We start from the raw sequence: 18,312 nt of genomic DNA on the forward strand, positions 1-18,312 counted from the left end.
TGGGAGCTCCTGGGCCTCTGCTCCTGAGGGTGGGGGCTTACCATCCAGATTGGGGGGCACCGTCCCCAGCGAGTAGGCACCTTCCTTCACATGCACCAGCAGCTCTTCTCCTGGCTCAATGTCCTTAATGACTTTATAATAAATCTAGGATGGAGAAACCAGAGAGAAAGGGTGAGCGCAGCCGTCCTTGTTGCTCTGAAAGCCGCGTTGTGCACGCCCAGCCCACAGGCCGCTTGACCTGCCTTGTGATTGCTGCTAAGGGGCTCCCCTCGGAAGTTTGCAGAATATGCTCAAAATGACTACAGGCCCTTTTAAATTGGTGTTATCCAGTTTTTAGATACTGGTACAGGGGATGCAAAATTAAATCGGCAAGGATTAGCCCAAAGTCCCCAAGCAGGGTGCGTCCCAGAGGGATGGACTGGGGACAGCGGCTCTCTCCAAGAGCCCGGCCTGGGTTGGTTCTCAGGTTCCTTTTGTCGATGTGTATGTGAGACACCCCTTGCCATTCTGGGTGGGGGGCTTGGGGTCTAGAGGGTGAATCTGAATGTTTATGAAAGAGGCCATGAACTCAGAGAGAGGTCCCCGGGGCCAGGACACCAGGCTGTGAGTCTCACATGAGCGTGGGTGCCATCCTCAGGGGGAGGCAGAGGGGACTGTGTGCCTGCAGCAGGCTTGGTGCCAGCGGCAGTTGGGGGCCTGCGATGGGGACACCCCTGAAAGCAGGGAGGAGCGGGGAGGGGCTGAGGGTGGGTTCTGCAGCGTGGAACAGGCTCTGAGGTCTAGGGAGTTAAATTTGGAAGAGCCGGCCTCAATACTCTGAGCGGCACCATAGCTTGCCCACGTGTCTCCTGAAAAAGAAGCGTCTGCATTGGGGGTGGTGGCCAAGATCTAGAAAACTCCAGCAACTCAGAGGGTCAGCGGGGCAGGGGCCATCTGGGATGGAGCCCAGGGAACAGGCTGCAAAGTTCTGGGAGACTTTGGGACAGAACTGGGGCCTTCCTTGCTTTTGCCACATCTTGCCTAGGACCCCCCCCTGCACTCTCTGGAGACCAGAGACACAGATCCTCCAGGTGGTGGGGGGGCACCCACTCCACACGTGAGCAGGGCTGACACCAGGGAATCCTGCATCTTAAACCTGGAAAGGTCAGACTGTGGGGTGCCTCTCTCTCAGGCCAGTCCACTGCCAACCACTCCGGCACATGGGTGTTTGGGTCTCTGTTGGGTTAACAAAAACCAAGGAGCTTCCAGGAGCCTGAAGCTCCGGCCACAGGACTGGCTGGGAGGCCAGAGAAAGACCCAAGACAAATTCGTCTACCCTGGGAGACCCCGGGGGGCTGAGGCTTCTCCAGGCCGTGCCCCCTCCTCACTCCTCCAGAGTCATCCTCCTCACGGAAGGCCTGGTCAAGGGTCAGGCCAGGCTTCCCAGCAGCAGCTGGACATGCTCCCGACTGAGCTGGGCACGCAGCTTGCCCACCTCCCGTGCCCCCCCAAACATCTGGAAGACTGAGCTCTCCTCCTCTCCCCAGGCCCGGTCCAGTTGTGGACTCCCTCACATACCACCAGTCCCTACTAACTCCGAACGATACCAACGAACTCTCAAAAGACACAGAAAGCCACAGCGTCTCCAATGCCCACTTGGATGTTATTCCCAGGACTCCAGGACAGCAGAAAACACAGCAGAAAAATGCGCGCATGCACATAGACCCTAGTAATGTGCAAAGTTTCTTTTCCCTGTACTCGTTTGCAATTTTACTTGGCAATTATTCTCAGGTATGTCGCTAAAATAATGAAAGATTTTAAAACGGGGAATAGAAACTGGACCATATTAACTTCTGTAATCAAGCCAATTGTTATTAAGATCTCAGTTTTGTATCATTTTACCTAAAAACTCACACAGTGGCTGAATAATTGTTTTTAAAAAAATCAGATGAGCCACTGTATTGCAAAATCGGACCCAAAGTGCATCTGACGCTCTGACAAAGCCCGGATGACCGCGGAGCCGTCCGGGGACGGTGAGTCATGGGTTATTAATACGCGAGGACAACCGCACTTCATTTGGCAGCGGGCGACCGCATCCAGCAAGCGCATGCTTAGTGCCCGCCCGCGCCACCAGCGCCCGCGGGCCGCCGCTCCATGTGCGCAGGCTGGGGAAAGAAGGGTCCGACTGCGGCCGGAGTGGCGGTGGCTTCTGCTGGTCCCCGTTAGAGGGCAATGTGGACCCGCCCGCAGCGTCCCTCCCGGGCTGCGCCCCGCGCCCCCGCCCCGCGAGGCCGGCGGCGCGCTCTGACCTGGCGTCCCCGGCTCCGCGCACGGCTCCGAGGCGGCCGCGTCCTCCCGCGGGCCGGGCTGCTGGGCTCCCGCCTCGGCCTCCCCGTCCTCTGCGCCCCTCAAGGCCGCTGGCCTTCCTTCTCCGACCCCCTCCAAGGTCCACACGGCCTCCCAGGACCCCCACCCCCCGGAGTGCCACCGGCTCTTCCGAGACACCCCACCTCGGCTCCTAGGGCTGCCGGACGCTCTCCTTCAAGCCCCTCCAAGGGCCGCCAGACCTCCTGGAACCCGCACTCCGAGGCTGCCCGGGTCCCCGCCCCTCCCCCCACGCCCCCCCAGCTCCGACGGCTCCCCGACCTCCTGGGACCTCTCCACACTCCACCTCGCTGCAAGGGCTGCCGGACTCCTCCTCCTACGCCCTTTGAGAACTCCTGGCCTCTCGGGGGACCCTCCCCGCGGCCGCGGACGCAGACGCAGCCCCCGGAGCTGCCGCGGGAGGGTCTAGCACGCTGGGCCGAGGGGAGTAGATTTGTGCGCCCCGGGCGCCCCCTCCCCTGCCCGGGACCCACAGGACGGCCGCCCCCTCCCAGGCCCGGGACCCACAGGACGGCCGCCCCGGGCGCCCCCTCCCCGGCCCGGGACCCACAGGACGGCCGCCCCCTCCCCGGCCCGGGACCCACAGGACGGCCGCCCCCTCCCCGGCCTGGGACCCACAGGACGGCCGCCCCCGGGCGCCTGTCGGAGGCGCGAGCGCAGGACAGGAGGGCGGCGGGCCGGCAGCGGTGGCCCCCTGGACTTTGAGCCGTAGACGGTATTAATCGCTATTAGTGCTAATCGCAAGGCCCCGGGGCGGGGCCGGGGGGTGTGCCCGACCTGCCTCCACCTGGAGGAGGGGTCGAGGCGTGCGGTGGAATCGCCGCAAACGTTCGCAAACTCGGCTGGCCCCGCGTTCGCCAGGGCGCGGAGGTCCTCCAGGCCGGCCGTGGTCCACACGACAGCGGCCGCGTTTTCAGGCCCGTTTCCAACGGCACAAAGGCCTTATCAGCGGCCGCGCGTTGAGAAAGCCGCCGTTCCTGGTCCGCGGGGTCGGGCGACTTCCCGGGACAAAGGGCGTGCTTCGGTGGGAGCTGCTGAGGCCTGAGGCGGTACAAACCGTGCATTTACTGTCTCCAGCCGGGCCCCTTCCGTTCAAGCCTGTAATAAATTATTATTGCAGCCCCTTACACATTCCTGAAGTCGGTTTATAACCTTCCTTTCATTGTGTGCCCCTGTTCGAACACATTCAGACCCGAAGGCCAAGTTGGCATCGTGGATACGTGGATACGCTGAGCCTTGAGTTTTGAGGAGAGGGGAGAGACAAGTCCGTTCCTCAAGGAAAAAGAGAGCTCGTCTCTGATGCCCTTGCGTCCCCAGGCTCAGCTGCAGGAAAGGAGCCCAGAACAGGCATTTACTTAAGTGACAGCATGGAAGTCCTTGCACCCTTTCTGAACAGCTGCATCCCCTGCACTACTCAAACTGTCCCAGGCCGTGGGTGTTGTGCCGGCAAGGCTGAGCTGGAATTTTCCCTCTGGTTTCGGGATCTGAGGGTGAGGAAATGCCACAACAGCTGAGTTTACTAGCCTCATAAATGTCTGCTCCGCACAGCTTTAAAAATAAGGCTGCCAAACAGACGGGTCTGAAGTTAAACCCTCGTTTCAACATCTCAGGTTCTCTTTGTAGTGACCATGACTTCAGTGGACATGGGTGAACAGCCCCCAAAACAGCTCCTCAGAGTTACAACTGCATTTGCCGTTTTCTTGCCCTTTTACGGCTCTCCAGACACACAGAGGTGCTCCATCCATGTAGATGAAGGAGCCCTGGGACAAATCAATGACAAACGTTCTCAACAAAAGGAAGAGAAAGTGCCTGAGAAAAGCTGGATTTAGCACAGGCCATGTTCGTTTAGACGGAGACTTTTATAAAAATGAACATTCCCCCCCCCACAATATTCTTAAAGATAGAAATATTTAAAAATTATAACGGCTGCCAGTTTCGGATTTTTCTTCTTAGGGTTCTTTATGTTTGTTGATTTTGTTTTTTAATATCAAATCAATTCACAAGGAAAGATGCTATTTTGGAAAACGAAGGTTTAAGTTTCACAATTTGCATTCCTACTTACTCTTAGAAATTTAAGATTTAAATAGATGAAAAACTCCATCCCCGTGACACTGCATAGAAGCGACCGGATTGCAGACTAAATGCCGTGGGTAGAGCACTGGCTGCAGCCCTTGCCCCGCTCCCTGGAACAAACGGTTTTCTCAAAAACACGAAAGTGATCGAGTGAACCGGACTGCTTCTTTTCCCCGTTTTACTGGTTTGAGAAACTTTAAAGGAGTGTTTGAGTAAAATATGTGAAATATCTTTCCGGGTGCTGATCTTTAAAAACATCGCTCTCTCTCCATCCTGGATTTGGAATTCAATTGTGCTCGATTTGTGAAGGCTCTTGGTACGGCGCGTGAGGGGCTTTTCACAAAAGAGAAGCACGGCGAGGGGAATTTGAATTTCTCTAAGATGGTTGCTGACAAGTAAATTCGCCCGGTCTGCCTCTTGCTTGTCCTTTTGAGAAAGGATGTTGGTCTGAGGGTTATCCCTGGGGATTTTTTGTCTCTTGGGGGATCCCCAAAGAGGCTTGGCGGGTCCCAGTCTGCCTCATTGCTTCAAGGACTCGGGAAGTGTCACTGTTTATCTTCACTACTTGCTGTCCCCAAGCTGCGGGCCATCTCTCTCCGGGAAAGTTTGTGGACTCTGGAACCCTGAGACTGGCTGAAGGGTTGTGCATTTGGAGTTTAAAAAACAACCTAGCTGATGTTCCAGGATCCAGCAGCGACAGCGTGGAGCTGCTGAGGGTTCGGGCAGAGGTCCTTATTTCTCTCTGCCCTTGTCTGTTGCTTCACTGCGGGAACCTTCCTCTGGCCTGCTCTGGTTGCCTTCTTTTTTCAGAGCTGGGCAGAAGCAGGGGACAGCGGTTCTGGAGTTGGTACCGTCCGCAGGCCCCAGGGACAAGCCGGCACTCCTTTCCTCTGGCCGAGAGAGGAGAAGGCTCGTTCCCCATGGCATTTGCCCCCTTCCTCTCTGCCCAAACGTGGCTGAAGCAACTTGTGCTTAAATCTTTCCGTTTTGCTGCTATAGATTCTGTCATCTTCTAGCAGCTCAAATTAAAAAAAAATTCTTTATACTTATCTCTTTCTTAGTTGTACGGTTTGGATCTGGATATTATTTATACACATATATAAATATAAATTACTGGTCACAGTTAAATTGTCTTCATCATTCTTAAATGGCTTCTTCTAATAAAGTATCTCATTTGGTCAAGAAGGAAAAGAATATAAATTCTGACAAATGATTGTAGCCAGTATTGTGACGGCGTGGTTGAATTTGTATCTTGTTCTTTGCCAAAAAGAGGGCCAGTTTGCTCCCAAGAGGGCACTGTAAAATGCGACGGCTTTCTGGCTCAAAACAAATTTGACGTATTTTTAAGTCTTTTGTAAACCGGTGAAGAAATGCTAAAACGAATCCCCTGCCCATCTCATGTCCCAAGGGAAAATTGTATCTAATTGGAAGCTACCATTTAAACCTGCCAATACACTTAGAATTTTAATTTAAAAGCTTGTGAGGAATGAAAGCAGAGGGAATAAGGAACCGTCCCCGCGACGTGTCAGAGCAGGGTGGCGGATGTCTGTGCCCTTCGTTTAAAGCCCCAGCCCTGGCAGATCTGGCAGGTCACAGCCCTGACGGACAGAGGGGTCCACATGGGGCCCAGGAAAGGGAAGCAGAAGGAACACGCCCTGCGCCCGCGGCCGCGCCTTGGCCCGGGAAGCACCAGGTTTTCATTAGAAACAAGCGTTGGCCTCATCGACATGGCGCTGCGTGGTTATCAGTCTGCTGATCTGCTCACGAAATGCCTTTGCTTAACACGCTCGGCCAAGATCAGCCTCTGTCTGCTTCCACTTTGGGGAGACCGGCCCTCTGCTCAGGCTGAGCCCCGCACTCTGCCCGCGGAATGTGCTGGTGGGTGCAGGTTTTCCTGACACCCGGCCAGCCCTGGAGGGCAGCGTGAACCCGCAGCCTCTCTGAGGTGCATACCGGGGGGGGGGTGGTGTCTGCCGCCCCAAGTCATGCTCCCCAACATGTGTGTGACCCCAGCATCATGTCACACCATCCTCAGCCTCACTGGCCACGTGCCATTCTGCCACCGACATCCTTGCCCTATTGAGGGACGTGGGGCCGAGAGAAAGAGCCGCGCTGTGAACTGGCCTCTTCCCACCTCCGCTTCCTCTACCAGGCACTTTATCCCCAAGCTCTTGTTTTCCTTCTCAACATTCAAACAAATCCAGGAACAGAGTCTGTGTCTCCCGAAACATTTCAAACCAACGCATTCACTCCTAATTGCAGAAAGTACCACCCCGGCATGATCTGAGTGTCTGAGTTCCCGAAAAGGAAAAGCAGGAGACGGCGGCAAGGAGGGCCGGGGGGCCGCCACCCGAAGTGAGCTGAGTCCCGTGGGCTCCTCCCTGCCCTCCGCTCAGGCTGAGCTGTGGGAAGGTAAATCAAGGCACCCCAGGCTCTACGGCCATGATCTGACCATCCCCCCAAAACCCCAGAGCAAGACTGGGTCCCCCCAGCTGTCTGCAGTGGACGCTTTCCTCCTAGTAGCTGGGCCGCCCTAAAGCCTGTGTTACCTCTGTGGACCATCTGTGGGCGCCACGCGTGTAGCAAACCAGTTACCTTTTAGGGGATGGGGCCGGGGCCAGGAGGAAATTCATGGCCCATCTTGGCCTCTGCTGCCCTGGGCTCCCCGATCTGGAGCCATGGGGAGGAGGGTGGAGGCAGGTGCTGGAGGAGCGGGCAGAGTGACAGGCTGGTCACCCCTCTGCGAGGTCTGCTGGGGCAGGAAACCCTCAGAGCCACAGGGCACCAAGAGGGGGTCTTGCAGCGCAGATGAGAACCCAGAGACAGGGCCATGAGCGCAGCACTGCATTCCCATGGCCATGGAGGTGACCCAGTCTGTGGAAAAGACAGCCCAGTTCACATGGAACTGGAGGTGCCGCTGCCTAGGAAGGAGGGCCGTCAGGGCCTCTGTGACTGCCCTTCCACGGCTAGGAGGCAGCACGCTGGGGTCCTCCGGGGAACCTGATGGACATTTGCTGAATTCTTTCAAGCCCTGGGGTTCACTTTTTATCACATCCATCTTCTCTTGCCCCAAATTGCTGCAGAAGAGCACATGTGCCTGTCCCAGGGCACGCTGGGTGAGGCTGGGAGGGGGGCACGTGGCCAGCAGTCTGGCTCCAAGGAGAACGAGGCCTGGCTAGACGGACAGAGTCGTCCTTGTGCTGTGCTGCCAGCGTCTGGGCTCCCTGAGTGCCCACGACATGAGCTGGAGAGCCGCCAGCTGCTCAGAGCCCCCACGGCTGGGCGGGTTGCATCTGTTCCCAGGGCCCATCTGGACGCACCATGCGGGCCACCCGTAAAGGCCGTGACAGGCTGAGGTTGATGACAGTCCCTGACCTCCAAGCCCCACGGATGTGTGGGTCTCTCCGAAGACACAGGAGCATCTGGGAGCCCAGGCTGTTTGGAGCGCCCCTCCTTCACTCCTCGAGGGAGCTGGGGCTTCAGGAACTCCCTCTCTGGGACCCCGACTCTGTTCCTGCCCGGTCCCTCTGTCTTCTGGAAATTGGGGCTAAGGTCATGTGCCTTGAACTTCAAGACAACATTAGTGCTCTTCTGACTTAAATGACTTTCCTCCTGAATCCCATCTGGCAAACTTGAAACTGTTTTATGGGTCTCAGATCTTCAATCTGGATCCCCTCCTCTCTGCGCCCGTGCTGGGCTGGGAGGAGGGGTGTGTGTGTGCGGGTGAGAGAGAAAAAGGGAAATTGTTCCCTTAAGTGTGTTTGTGTGTGTTTGCGTGTGGGTGTGGGGGTGTCCATAAGTGCCAGGAAATCCTGGTAGAAACTCTTGGGATTATAGAAATCTGAGAAACCCCATTAATAGCGTGTAATGTTTCCTTTTCAAAGAGAAGCCTGTCTTCAGATATCTTTGTTGTATTATTAATATTTCAGGGAAGTTTTTATTCCAGCTCCATGTAGAGTCGCGTCGGTGGCTTTGCAGCATCCGCGTTTCCAGCGGTCAGGACCGGGAACGAAAATGCTTTCTGCTGAGGCTGGTGGCCTTCCCAACGAGAGAGAGCAAGTCCGTTTTTGGGAGACTGTTTAAAAAATAGCTTGAAATCTCTTATATCCCGTTCAAAAAAGCATTTCTAAAAGTCACTTCATTCAAGCAACAAATATTGAGAGTCTCTGAGTATGTAAGAGCAGTTTTTCATATTATTATTATAGTTTAAAGTTATGAGCATTATTTTTCAAAGGAAAATACGTCTCACCAATTGCTCCCTTTTCTTTGCTACCTGAAATGCAAAGTCGAGATTTGACTTTTTTAAAGATTGGCCCTGAGCTAACATCTGTTGCCAATCTTCTTTTTTCTTCTTCTTCTTCTCCCCAAAGCCCCCCAGTACGCAGTTGTATATTCTAGTCGTAGGTCCCTCTGGCTGTGCTATGTGGGATGTGGCCTCAGCATGGCCTGATAGCGGTGCCATGTCCTTGCCCAGGATCTGAACCGGTGACACCCTGGGCCGCTGAAGCGGAGTGCGCAAACTCAACCACCGGGACATGGGCCACCCTGCAAAGTTGGGTTTTAGAAGGAGAAGCTGGGTGTCTGACGACTTCCCCGGTGCCGCCCGGCCCGGTGCCGACCGGCCAGCCACTCTCGCCTCTCGGTGGCTCACGCTCTCCTGTGTGTTTCGGAGGCCACGGCCACACAGTTGATTATGTTCAGACGGGGGACTTAGCGGGCATGTTGGCTGGAATCTCGGCTGGTCTGCAACACCAGGAATCACCCGCTGCGGGCGCAGGGCTCCTGTCTCCTCAGAGGGTCGAGGGGTTGACAGGCCCCAGGTGGAAGAATTTCCCTTTTTTGGGCCATTTCGGTGTTGCTTTTGCTCAAATGCACATCTCAAGTTCCCCATGAGTTTCTGAACTAAAGTGGGGATAATTAATCCCCCCAGGAGGCTGTGTTGGAGAGAAACGTCCAGTAGGCGAGGAGAGTTGGAGGCAGTTTTGATGGCACATTGGGTTTAAGTGATAGAGCCAGCAACGTTTCTGCCTGTAGGATGGAGCTTGGCAACAGGACAGCGTCGGCCGGTGGGAGTGGGTTAAACGAAATGGAATCAACGAGAGTTAAAAATTTATTATTCCATCTCAGCAGAAAGTATTTCTGTCCCCTGGTCCTGACGACGGAAAGAGAGTTTGCTGCAAAGCGGACCATTCCATTTGGGCTCTATGTGGAGCTGAGATAAAGGCTTCCCTGAGATATTAGTAATGAAACGAAGATGCTTGAAGACGGGCTTCTCTTGGAGAAGACTCTACGTCTCATTTGCTTTTTCAAAAGCTTGTCCCATAAAGATATCTCTGTTACTGCTTAAATTTGGTTCATACAGTCTAACAAACGTTTATTTCTTAACTAAAAAATCTGGCTCTTTTGTTACTCTATTCCGTGTCTGACAAAAGAGCAGTCCTGGGCCCGGGTCCCAGGCATTCCTTCTGCTGCCCCTCGGCTCCCAAACACACAACCAGGGACACACGCTCTCTACAAGAAAAGCGCACTGCCAGGGCTGTCTGTGCTTGCAATCCGGCTCTCCTTCACTTACGTTTCACTCTCATCTGGAAGAAGGGAAAGTGTCTTTTAAGGTTCTCTCCTAATTTTCACGATCATTCCTTTTGCTTTCTTTCTGCAATATTTTTTGCAATCAGAAATAAAAGTTACTTTCAAACTTTTGGGTTCTAACTAACAGCAGCAGACGTCCCGCTAGCAGAGGCAGACTCGAGCTTCACCGTGTCCGGCACCCGCAGGTGTCCGGGGAGGACTGCTTGGTCCAGCTGAGCCCCACGGCCGAGAAGGATGCAGATGGTGGAGAGCCGCCCGGCAGCTTATGGGGGTCCTAGGGACCTCCCTGGTGTGCGCTGTCTGCATTTCTTAATGAGAAACTGTTTCTCTAAAGTCAAGAGCCTCGAGCCGATGTTAATGGTTTGCACAGGCGACGCGAGAATGTACCCTTTGTCTTGTGGTCTCCGCAAACATTTTTGAAAGCAATGGAATCCTTTTTGCAAGTGAAATCTCAGGCATAACCTCAAGATACTACAGGCAAAAGCAAAGTGCTCTGATGGAAAGGGTTGGGCTCCCCAGGAACCCAGTGCTCTGGGAACACAGAACGAAATTGTGGCCGGAGGAGCCTGGCCCAGGAGCATGAGGAGTCTCCGGGGTCCACTTGCAAACTTGTAATTAAAGACATCGACTGAGAGCTCCCAGTGCTGGGGACGTGTTGCCTTCTTGGTGGACGGAAACTCCGCATGGCATCCCACATCCTGATCAGCTCATGGGTGTGGACGCCTGCCACGAGGACCGAGAGCCAGTGATGCCTGCATCCCTGGGGTGGCACAGATGTGCTGTAGTGAGCGAGGCTCAGGCGTGCCGAAGGAGGTCCTTGGCCCCCGGGGGTCTGGCAGCAGAAGCAAAGGTTATCCTTGGCCCTGGTGAGACCTGGGGCTGAAGTCAGGACCACATAGCTCAGGAAAAATATCAGTCGGCTCGCCCACAGGGCCAGGATTTTGTGCCAAAGCAAGGCCAGTACCCTCTGCAGGCTGCCCGGGCTGCCATAGCGATTCCTGGGGGCTCTGGGCAGCTGGGGCCACACTTCAGCCTTCCAGACAGCCAGCACTGACCCTTCCGGACAGCTTGGTCAAACAGAGTCATTTAGACACGATTCTCAAGCGGCTAGGTCCAGTTCTCCACTTCTCTCGTGGGAGTGGCGTTTGTAGGGAATGTGGACCTCTGCAGTTTCGGATCCCGCCTGCTCCGGCTCCCTTCTTTCACGCAAGCCCTCATCTTTTGGCTCTCAAGCCCAGTCAGCCTTGGGCGAGGCCGCTGACCGCAGGCTTCGATGGAGCATTAGTGGGGTGTCACTGAGCTCCCGGAAACTCAGTGTTGGCCAAGTGTCAAATAGCCGCCCCCAGTGCAGGACCGGGCTTGGCAAAGTGCTCGGCAGAGATGCAGCTGACCCTTCACCTTGACACCCCCACTCCCATCCGTCTCAATGCCAAGGCCCCCAGGACAACTCCAAGGGCAGATATCCCCCGTGTGCAAACCCTGGACCTACCTGCTCGTTGATCTGACACATGGTGAGGTTCTGGTCATCGCAGGAGCATGCCACACGGATGTACTTGAGCCAGCTGCCAGCCCCGGCCTGATTAGCATCCACACAGAACTTCTCACTGCCCAGGTCTTCGGAGATCTGCCCGGCAAGACAGAAAACCAAGAAGAGTCAGAGACATCCTGTGTGCTGGTCAGCACTCTCTGCATTCGCCCAACGAGAAACCCAGCTGTCTGTGCTCAGAGCAGGAAGGCAATTCAGCATCTGGACAACAGCCCACCCGCCGGGCATCTGCGGGGCCCTGGCCCACCCAGCCCACCCACGCCCGGGAGCCTCCTGGAGCCCTGTGGAGAGGGGGAAGGATGGCCCTTCCCTTTCTCACCGAGCAGATCGCTGCCCTGGCCCGGCAGTAAAAAGTGCCACCAGAGATGCAAAAGTCCCCCAGTAGAGCCGCCCCAAGTGTGACAAAGCAGAGGCCACTTGAGTCTCAGAATAGAGCCTCTGCTAAGGAGAGTTGGGGCGCTGGGCTGGAGAACACCTTCTTGAAGGTAAAGGTGTTGTTGGGGTGTGTGGCTGCATACGAGCCTGGGTGTGAGTGTGCGCGCATGAGCGTGCATGTGCGAGCATGTATGCGTGTGTGCACACTCACCCCAGCGTGCACATCACCCTGAAAGTAAGAAAAACATTTAATTTTCTTAAAAGTGGAAAGTTTCCATTTGACACTCAGAAACAGGCAGACGCCCAGCCTCTCTTAGCACCCTCGGAGGCCACGCGGCTCTTGACTGGCATTAGTTACTTTGTTGTTGCTGTCGTTTTCTGAACCCCTGACTCACACAAGCTGAGAGCTTCTGAGGGTGTGCACTCTGAGCAGGCTGTTTATGAGGACACCTGACTGCTGTCCCCTGCTGAGAGGGGGACTCCCTTAGGCCTGCTGGGCCCTGAGGGGGAGGCTGTAGGTGGAGTCCCTCCCATCCTCCCGCCTGCCCTGTTCAGTGCCTGCTGGGGGCTCTGAATCCAGAACGGTGGAAGCCGGCAGCACCTTAGGCGAGCTTCCTGGGCAGCCCAGCCCCGGCGCTGAGGGGTAGGGGATGGCGGGGTGGGCGCTGAGGTCACCACCACACTGAGGTCCTGGAGTAGGAAGGGTATCCAGGTGGTCACGTATGTCTGGTGGGCAAGGTGCCCTGGTGGGCAGGGGTGTCTAGGTGAGTAAATCTGTCTAGGTGGTCAGGAGAGTCCTGGCAGGCAGGTGTGTCCTAGTGCGCAGGGGTGTCCCGGTGAACAGGTGTGTCCAGGTGGGCAGGTATGTCTGGATGGGCAGGTGAATCTTGGTGGGCAGGTGTGTCCTGGTGAGCAGGGGTGATGGAAGCAAAGTGTCAGAAGGACCCGCCGAAGTCAGGGCACCATGGCTCCTATTCCCTGGAGGGTCTCCTGAGTGCCCTGTCACCAAGTGTGAGGACCTGGGAAGGGAGGGAGGCTATCCCTGGAAGCCTGGAGCAGGCTACTTCTGGCTGGAGAAACACGGTGCTTTGTGAACAGTGCAGGTGCTCTGCAAACGTCCACGGACACTTTTTAATTGGCCAGGGGCCCTGCCTTGCCTCCAAATCAGGGAGGAAACGAGGGTTCAGGAGGCAGCTGCTTTGCTGCGAGATGTGCAGAACCTGCCTCAGTCCGTCTGGGCATCCACACCCTGTGGCGCCCTGAAACCCCTCCGGGAGCCCACGGCAGCCCCTCCCAGAAACGACAAGTTTCTAGACGCGCTGAGGCTCCACTTAGCTGACCCCTCTGGAGGCTGATGTGGAACAGGGCTGTGAGCTAAGTGGCCTCGGTTCAGAGAGTTCTTCATTTTGGGGGGACTCTAACCAAATGGGCCTAATTCTGAAAGAGAAGATAGAGAGCCGAGGGCCTGGGCAGGATGGAGACGAGAGACGGGCAGGTGGGGAGGGAGGGACAACATGGCAGCAGAGGAACTCTCTGTCCTAGCCAGCCTGTCCTCAGCCACTCAGAATGCCAGACCCTCAGAATGCTGGGGGAAGGGGGCACGGCCTGCCCTGTGCTGGCTCCAGGGGGCCACTGGGCTGGCTGATGGGGGTGGGGAGGAGCGCAGGCCCACGTGGGAGAAGCCCCTCCCCAGGCACTAACCTCTCACCTCTGCACCCCAACTGCAGGAAACCCACCAAAGAAACCCACCAAGCAAACCCTGTGGTTAGTGGTCCCGTGACTCGATGAGGCAGCCTCGCCACCTTCCTCTGTCACAGGGAGGGAGTGAAGCCGACCAGCCTGACGGACCCCACCCCACCCCACTGGCGGGGGCCGGAGCTCCCTGTGGTCCCCACCTCACAGCATCTGCACAGATGGGTGCTGGCGGGGGTTGGTCTCCGTGTCTGTGTCTGTTGGCCTGTCTCTCTGGGTCTCTCCCCCTCACCACCCGCCACCCCCACGGCCCCGTCTGGGACTGGTGAAGATGGTAAAGGATGCTGTGAGCCATCACAGCCTCCCCTCCCCGCCACCAGCTTCTCCTGGGGACTAGTTGTTGACTCAAGGGTGCTGCCTCACCATGACAGGCTTGAGGCCTGTCTCCCCAAGAAACTCCTGGAAGAAGAATCTAACTAACTAACTAAACTAACTAACTAACTAACTATCTAACTACTGTTTTGAGTGCTTGGAAGCTCCCCTTCATCCAGTTTGCACATATGTGTGTGTATGAGTGTGTGCACGTGTGTGTGCGTGTGTGTGTGTATCGGGGTGCAACTCGGGGGGTCGTGGGGAGCAGTCAGTTGTGCTTTGGGAAAGGACAAATCAGCCCCACGAGGAAGTGGCCCTGAGGCAGCCGGCAGGGCCCCGACCACCCTGTGAACCACCTGCTTCCCTCCGGCTCGTGGGCATCGCCCGTCTGAACCGGTCTCCACCACCGTCTTCCCCGGCCTGCCCTCCCCTCTCCCGTCCTCACACTTCCCCAGGTGGCCGGGGCCGGCGGCAGAATGTCCTGGGTGCAGGTTTCAAATGTGGACATGGCGGTCCCGGGCTGAGCCCCGGAGGCAGATTCTCTGGGGGGCTGGACTCTGCATTCTGCCTTGTAGACTTGCTCCCCAAGGGCCTCTGTCTCCCACAGCGAGGGGAGCTCCATGCACATGCTGGGGCGGTCCTCTGCTGTCCCCTTTCTCTCTGTCACCCTAGAGAGCATGCCTGACCTTTTAGGTAATCGAAGGACTTGTTCTGGGGGGGAATGAGGAGACGTACAGGAGGCTGAACACAGTGGCGGCCTGCCACCCTCTCTTTCCTGGAGCTTCTGCGTCATCACAGGACAGCTGGAAGGTTCCAGGCTCATCCCATTCAACCTCACACTGGAGCCCCTCCTTCTGGCACTCCCGTGGGCAGGGCCCCCACAGCGCGCTCCCAGACAGCCTGGTCTACCGTTAATCTTATTGCATCACGGGGAATCACTTTTGGATGGGAAGACCCTCCTTCCGGTAACTTCCCCCCTTCGTCTGCATAGAACAAGCCTCTCTCTTTTCCCCACGACTGCCCTGCAGGTGTGTGAACGTAGCCCATGTTCTTCCAAGCCTTCCCGTGCCAGGGTAAACATCTCCAGTTCTCTCAAGTGTGTCTGAACATGGAGACGGCTGATCGCTCACCCACAAGAGACACTGTCCTGGGCCCTCCTGCCTGTCCCCGTCCCTCCTGGGTCCAGGGCCTAGGGCTTGGAGGCCATAAATCCTCAGTGACCTCTTGCCTGGCTCTGGCTGTCCTCCCACTCCTCGGCCAGCAGCCTCTCCTTCCTGGCCAATCCTGGGAAACGTCCCTCCTCCTCGACCCAGGAGACCTGGTCACCCAACTTCTGACCATTTGGACGGTCAGCGGGTGGGAGTTACTTTCTGGTGGCCCAGGAGGTGAGAGGAGATCCCTTCTCCCTGGTGGACACCCTGGCTGGGCTTCCGGGGTGATGGCGGTTTTGGTTAACTCCTTCCTTCCAAAGAGACTCAAACTCCACCTCCGAGATGTGTCAGGTGAACTGCTGACTCCTTTCTCCAAGGAGGACAGAAGCAGCCGCGTCAGGGGCCCTGAACCAGCAGCGGATGCACTGGGAGAGGGCTGAGCCTGTGTCTGTCATAATGGCCGGGCGATGGGGGCCTCACTTGGGCCCACCTGTGCACACCTGAATGATGGAGTGGGAGGGGCCGGAGGCTCAGAAGCTGCTGCTTTTCTGTTTCAGACCAGAGGAATGCTCCCAGGGGTGGCCATGGGCCCATGCTTCTGGCCAGGTGGGCAGGACGTTGCAGGCCTGGCTTCTTGTCTGGGGAGTGGACGAACCTGTGCCATTTCTGACTCCAGAAAGGGAGAAACAGGCTGCAGACATTTGCCTCCTCCCGCCTCTTTTCCTTTCAGGTCTCTGCTCTCCTCCTGGGACATGTGCATGGCCGAGCCAGGGCCTTTGGGAACCTCACACCATGAGCCCGCGTGGACTCAGGTCTCTTTGTGCCAGTGTCGCCCCTTACTTGTTACTGTGGACCCCTGGGGCACGTGCTGTCATTGCCCCATTTTACAGGACAGGAGATGGAGGACCCAGGAGCAGGGCTGCTCCCAGCCCAGGCTGCCCCACTCCTGAGCCATGCTGTCAGCTGCCGCCCTGCACGTTGCGCGGTCCAGAGCCAGGTCAAGGGCCAGAAGGAGGGCCTCCATGCTGGTTCCAAGAACCGCGGGATTCTGTACACTTGAATCCAGAAAACAGGTTCCTCTCCCCCGGCTTTTGGAGTGAGACTTTCCAACGCCATAAAGACGGGTCAAGGTCCTTCCCTCCCCAGCTCAGCAGGTCCTGAGGCCTGGTTTGGTCTGTGGCTCAGAGCCCTGGCCCCAGGAGGCCAATACAATTAGAAGTAGGTGGGGGAGGAACGACTGACCTGCACAGCGCCCGTCCCGGGCTGTGTGCACAGTTCTGCTCAGGGCACGAACGAGGGAGGGAGCGAGGGAAGGAAGGAGGAGGCCGCCCAGCCCCTGGCGTCTCCTACAGGCAGGGCTTAGCAGGCAGAGGGCTCAAGGCTGGGTCTCTCTCCAGATCTGAAGTCTGCTCCCCTGCCTGACCCCACTCCCAAGCCTGGCTCAGGGCTGCTTGGAGCTGAGTCTTGGGAATCCCAGAGCGTCGGAAGGAAGCTGCCCTCCTGCCCACTCTCCCCTACTTGGGCTTGCAGGCCTCCCTACCCCTTGTCACCCTGCCAGCTCCCCGGCTTGTAAATCCCCCCGTCAGAAACGCTGAGTTATGAAGCAAAGGGATGAAGAATTCTCTGAGCCTTGACAATTTTTTCTACCCATCGTTTGAGGTTTCCTGCACTTCTCATTTGTGGGCTCTGCTGGGCTGGTGCGCTCCCGTTAATGGGCACAGCCAGCCGCGGGCCTGTCCGGGGTGTGCACGCAGGCCCAACGCCGAAGCATCTGTCGTCAGCTCGCCTAATGGATTCCAAGTGAGCAGGAGGGGGCGGCCCTGGAGTCTCCCCCTCGGCCCTGAGCCTGCAGCTGTAACTCGGCTCCCCAGAAGCCTGGGTACGGCGTCCACCTATGATAGTGGGTGGGAACGGGGGGGAGCAGTCTCACCTCACCCTGGCCCCTTCTTTAAGGACCCACGAGCTGACCCAGAGCCACAGGCCCTGGCCACAAAGCTGGAGGCCTCTTCTGTCTGTAGGCACACGTACATGCACACGCACACGCACACACACTGTGGTTACAATTTATGGCATCCATGAGGAGCTGGAACAGAAAGTCTATTCTTGTGACAGAAGGAGGTGGGCGAAAGGCATTCTGGAAACACCTCTGTCTGGGTGTGGACACGGAGCCTGGACGAGCTCATAAATCCCTGTCCCGACTCTCGTTATGGGGCTCGGTGGTGATATGACCAAGCACCGGGGAGAAATGTGGCTGGCGCGATGGGGTCACACTGCTGCCAGGCAGACAGGAGTCCTGGCGGGAGGGTCACAGCCTTTGGGTCCTACCTGCTTAGGCTGAGAGGGAGGTGGTGGAGGGCAGCGGGGAGGCAGGGGGAGGAAGTGAGGGGGTACGGAAAGGGGAAGGGAGGGGGGAGGGAAAGAGGGGGAGGGGAGGGAGGGAGAGAGAGAAAACAGAGTCAAGAGGGAGGTGACGGGGAGGGGGCTAGTTCTAGGAAACAGGAGTAACTCACGGAGCTGGTCCTCCAAGGTGGAGGCCAGCCTGTCTTCTAAGCTCAGGAAGAGAGAGGGATGGAGAGAGCGGTGTTTTCTGGGGCTTGTGTCAGAAAGAAGCTGAGTGGGGGCTCCTAGGACGCCCCAGCTGACCGTGGTTTCCACTGGACTTTTAGGGCCGCGGTGTGGGTGTTGTGGGGGGATGAGGGCCAGAGCCTGTTGGTCTCAGAGACTGAAGAGCACAGCCCAGGATGGGGATGCTGCAAGAGGAAGCCGGGAGCCCAATGGGGGAGACTCTGAGGCCACAGCAAGGCCGATGCCTCAAGTTCACGCCTGGAGGCCTGTTCCTGTGTTGGTCCCCAGTGGAGCCTCTCGGCTCAGAGCCGGACCCCAGACAGCACGCTCTCCAGTGTTCTGGAGCCACAGAGATCATCGAAGATCTGAGGAAAGCCATGAACCAAAAGGTGTTCAGACATCCCAATGTCACTCCAACTCCCAGTGTCCTTAGACCCTCTCCCCCAAAATATGCAGACACCCGGGTGCCATGGAGCCTCCTGGGGTTCACAGATCATCGCGCACAAAATACCCGGACCCTCGGGAGCCGCGGCGCTCCTGGGGTGCGCAGCCCTGGCTGCCAGGCGGGACCCAGACGACAGCGCC

General features: G+C 57.1%; 1 protein-coding gene and 1 long non-coding RNA gene across 14 annotated transcripts in view; one reads left to right on the top strand and one right to left on the bottom strand.

Annotated features, from left to right (window-relative positions):
* Window positions 1–18,312, bottom strand: part of PRDM16 (PR/SET domain 16) — a 347,636-nt gene that overhangs the window by 42,469 nt on the left and 286,855 nt on the right. For 11 of the 13 annotated variants that reach the window (XM_070254598.1, XM_023627521.2, XM_070254569.1 and 8 more), the window contains 2 exons: window positions 11,516–11,650; window positions 42–144 (listed from right to left, as the gene is read on the bottom strand). In XM_070254598.1, coding sequence (XP_070110699.1) covers window positions 42–144; window positions 11,516–11,650 — 238 coding nt within the window. Of the gene's footprint in view, window positions 1–41; window positions 145–2,288; window positions 2,427–7,032; window positions 7,169–11,515; window positions 11,651–18,312 lie in introns of those variants that run through there. The other 2 variants (XM_070254623.1, XM_070254615.1) reach the window with 2 other exon arrangements.
* LOC138921313 (uncharacterized) lies at window positions 15,632–16,781 on the top strand. Its single transcript, XR_011433811.1, has 2 exons — window positions 15,632–15,768; window positions 15,893–16,781. It is a non-coding gene; the product is annotated as an uncharacterized lncRNA (long non-coding RNA).

Source organism: Equus caballus, chromosome 2 (assembly GCF_041296265.1).
Source record: "Equus caballus isolate H_3958 breed thoroughbred chromosome 2, TB-T2T, whole genome shotgun sequence".
Classification (NCBI taxonomy): domain Eukaryota; kingdom Metazoa; phylum Chordata; class Mammalia; order Perissodactyla; family Equidae; genus Equus; species Equus caballus.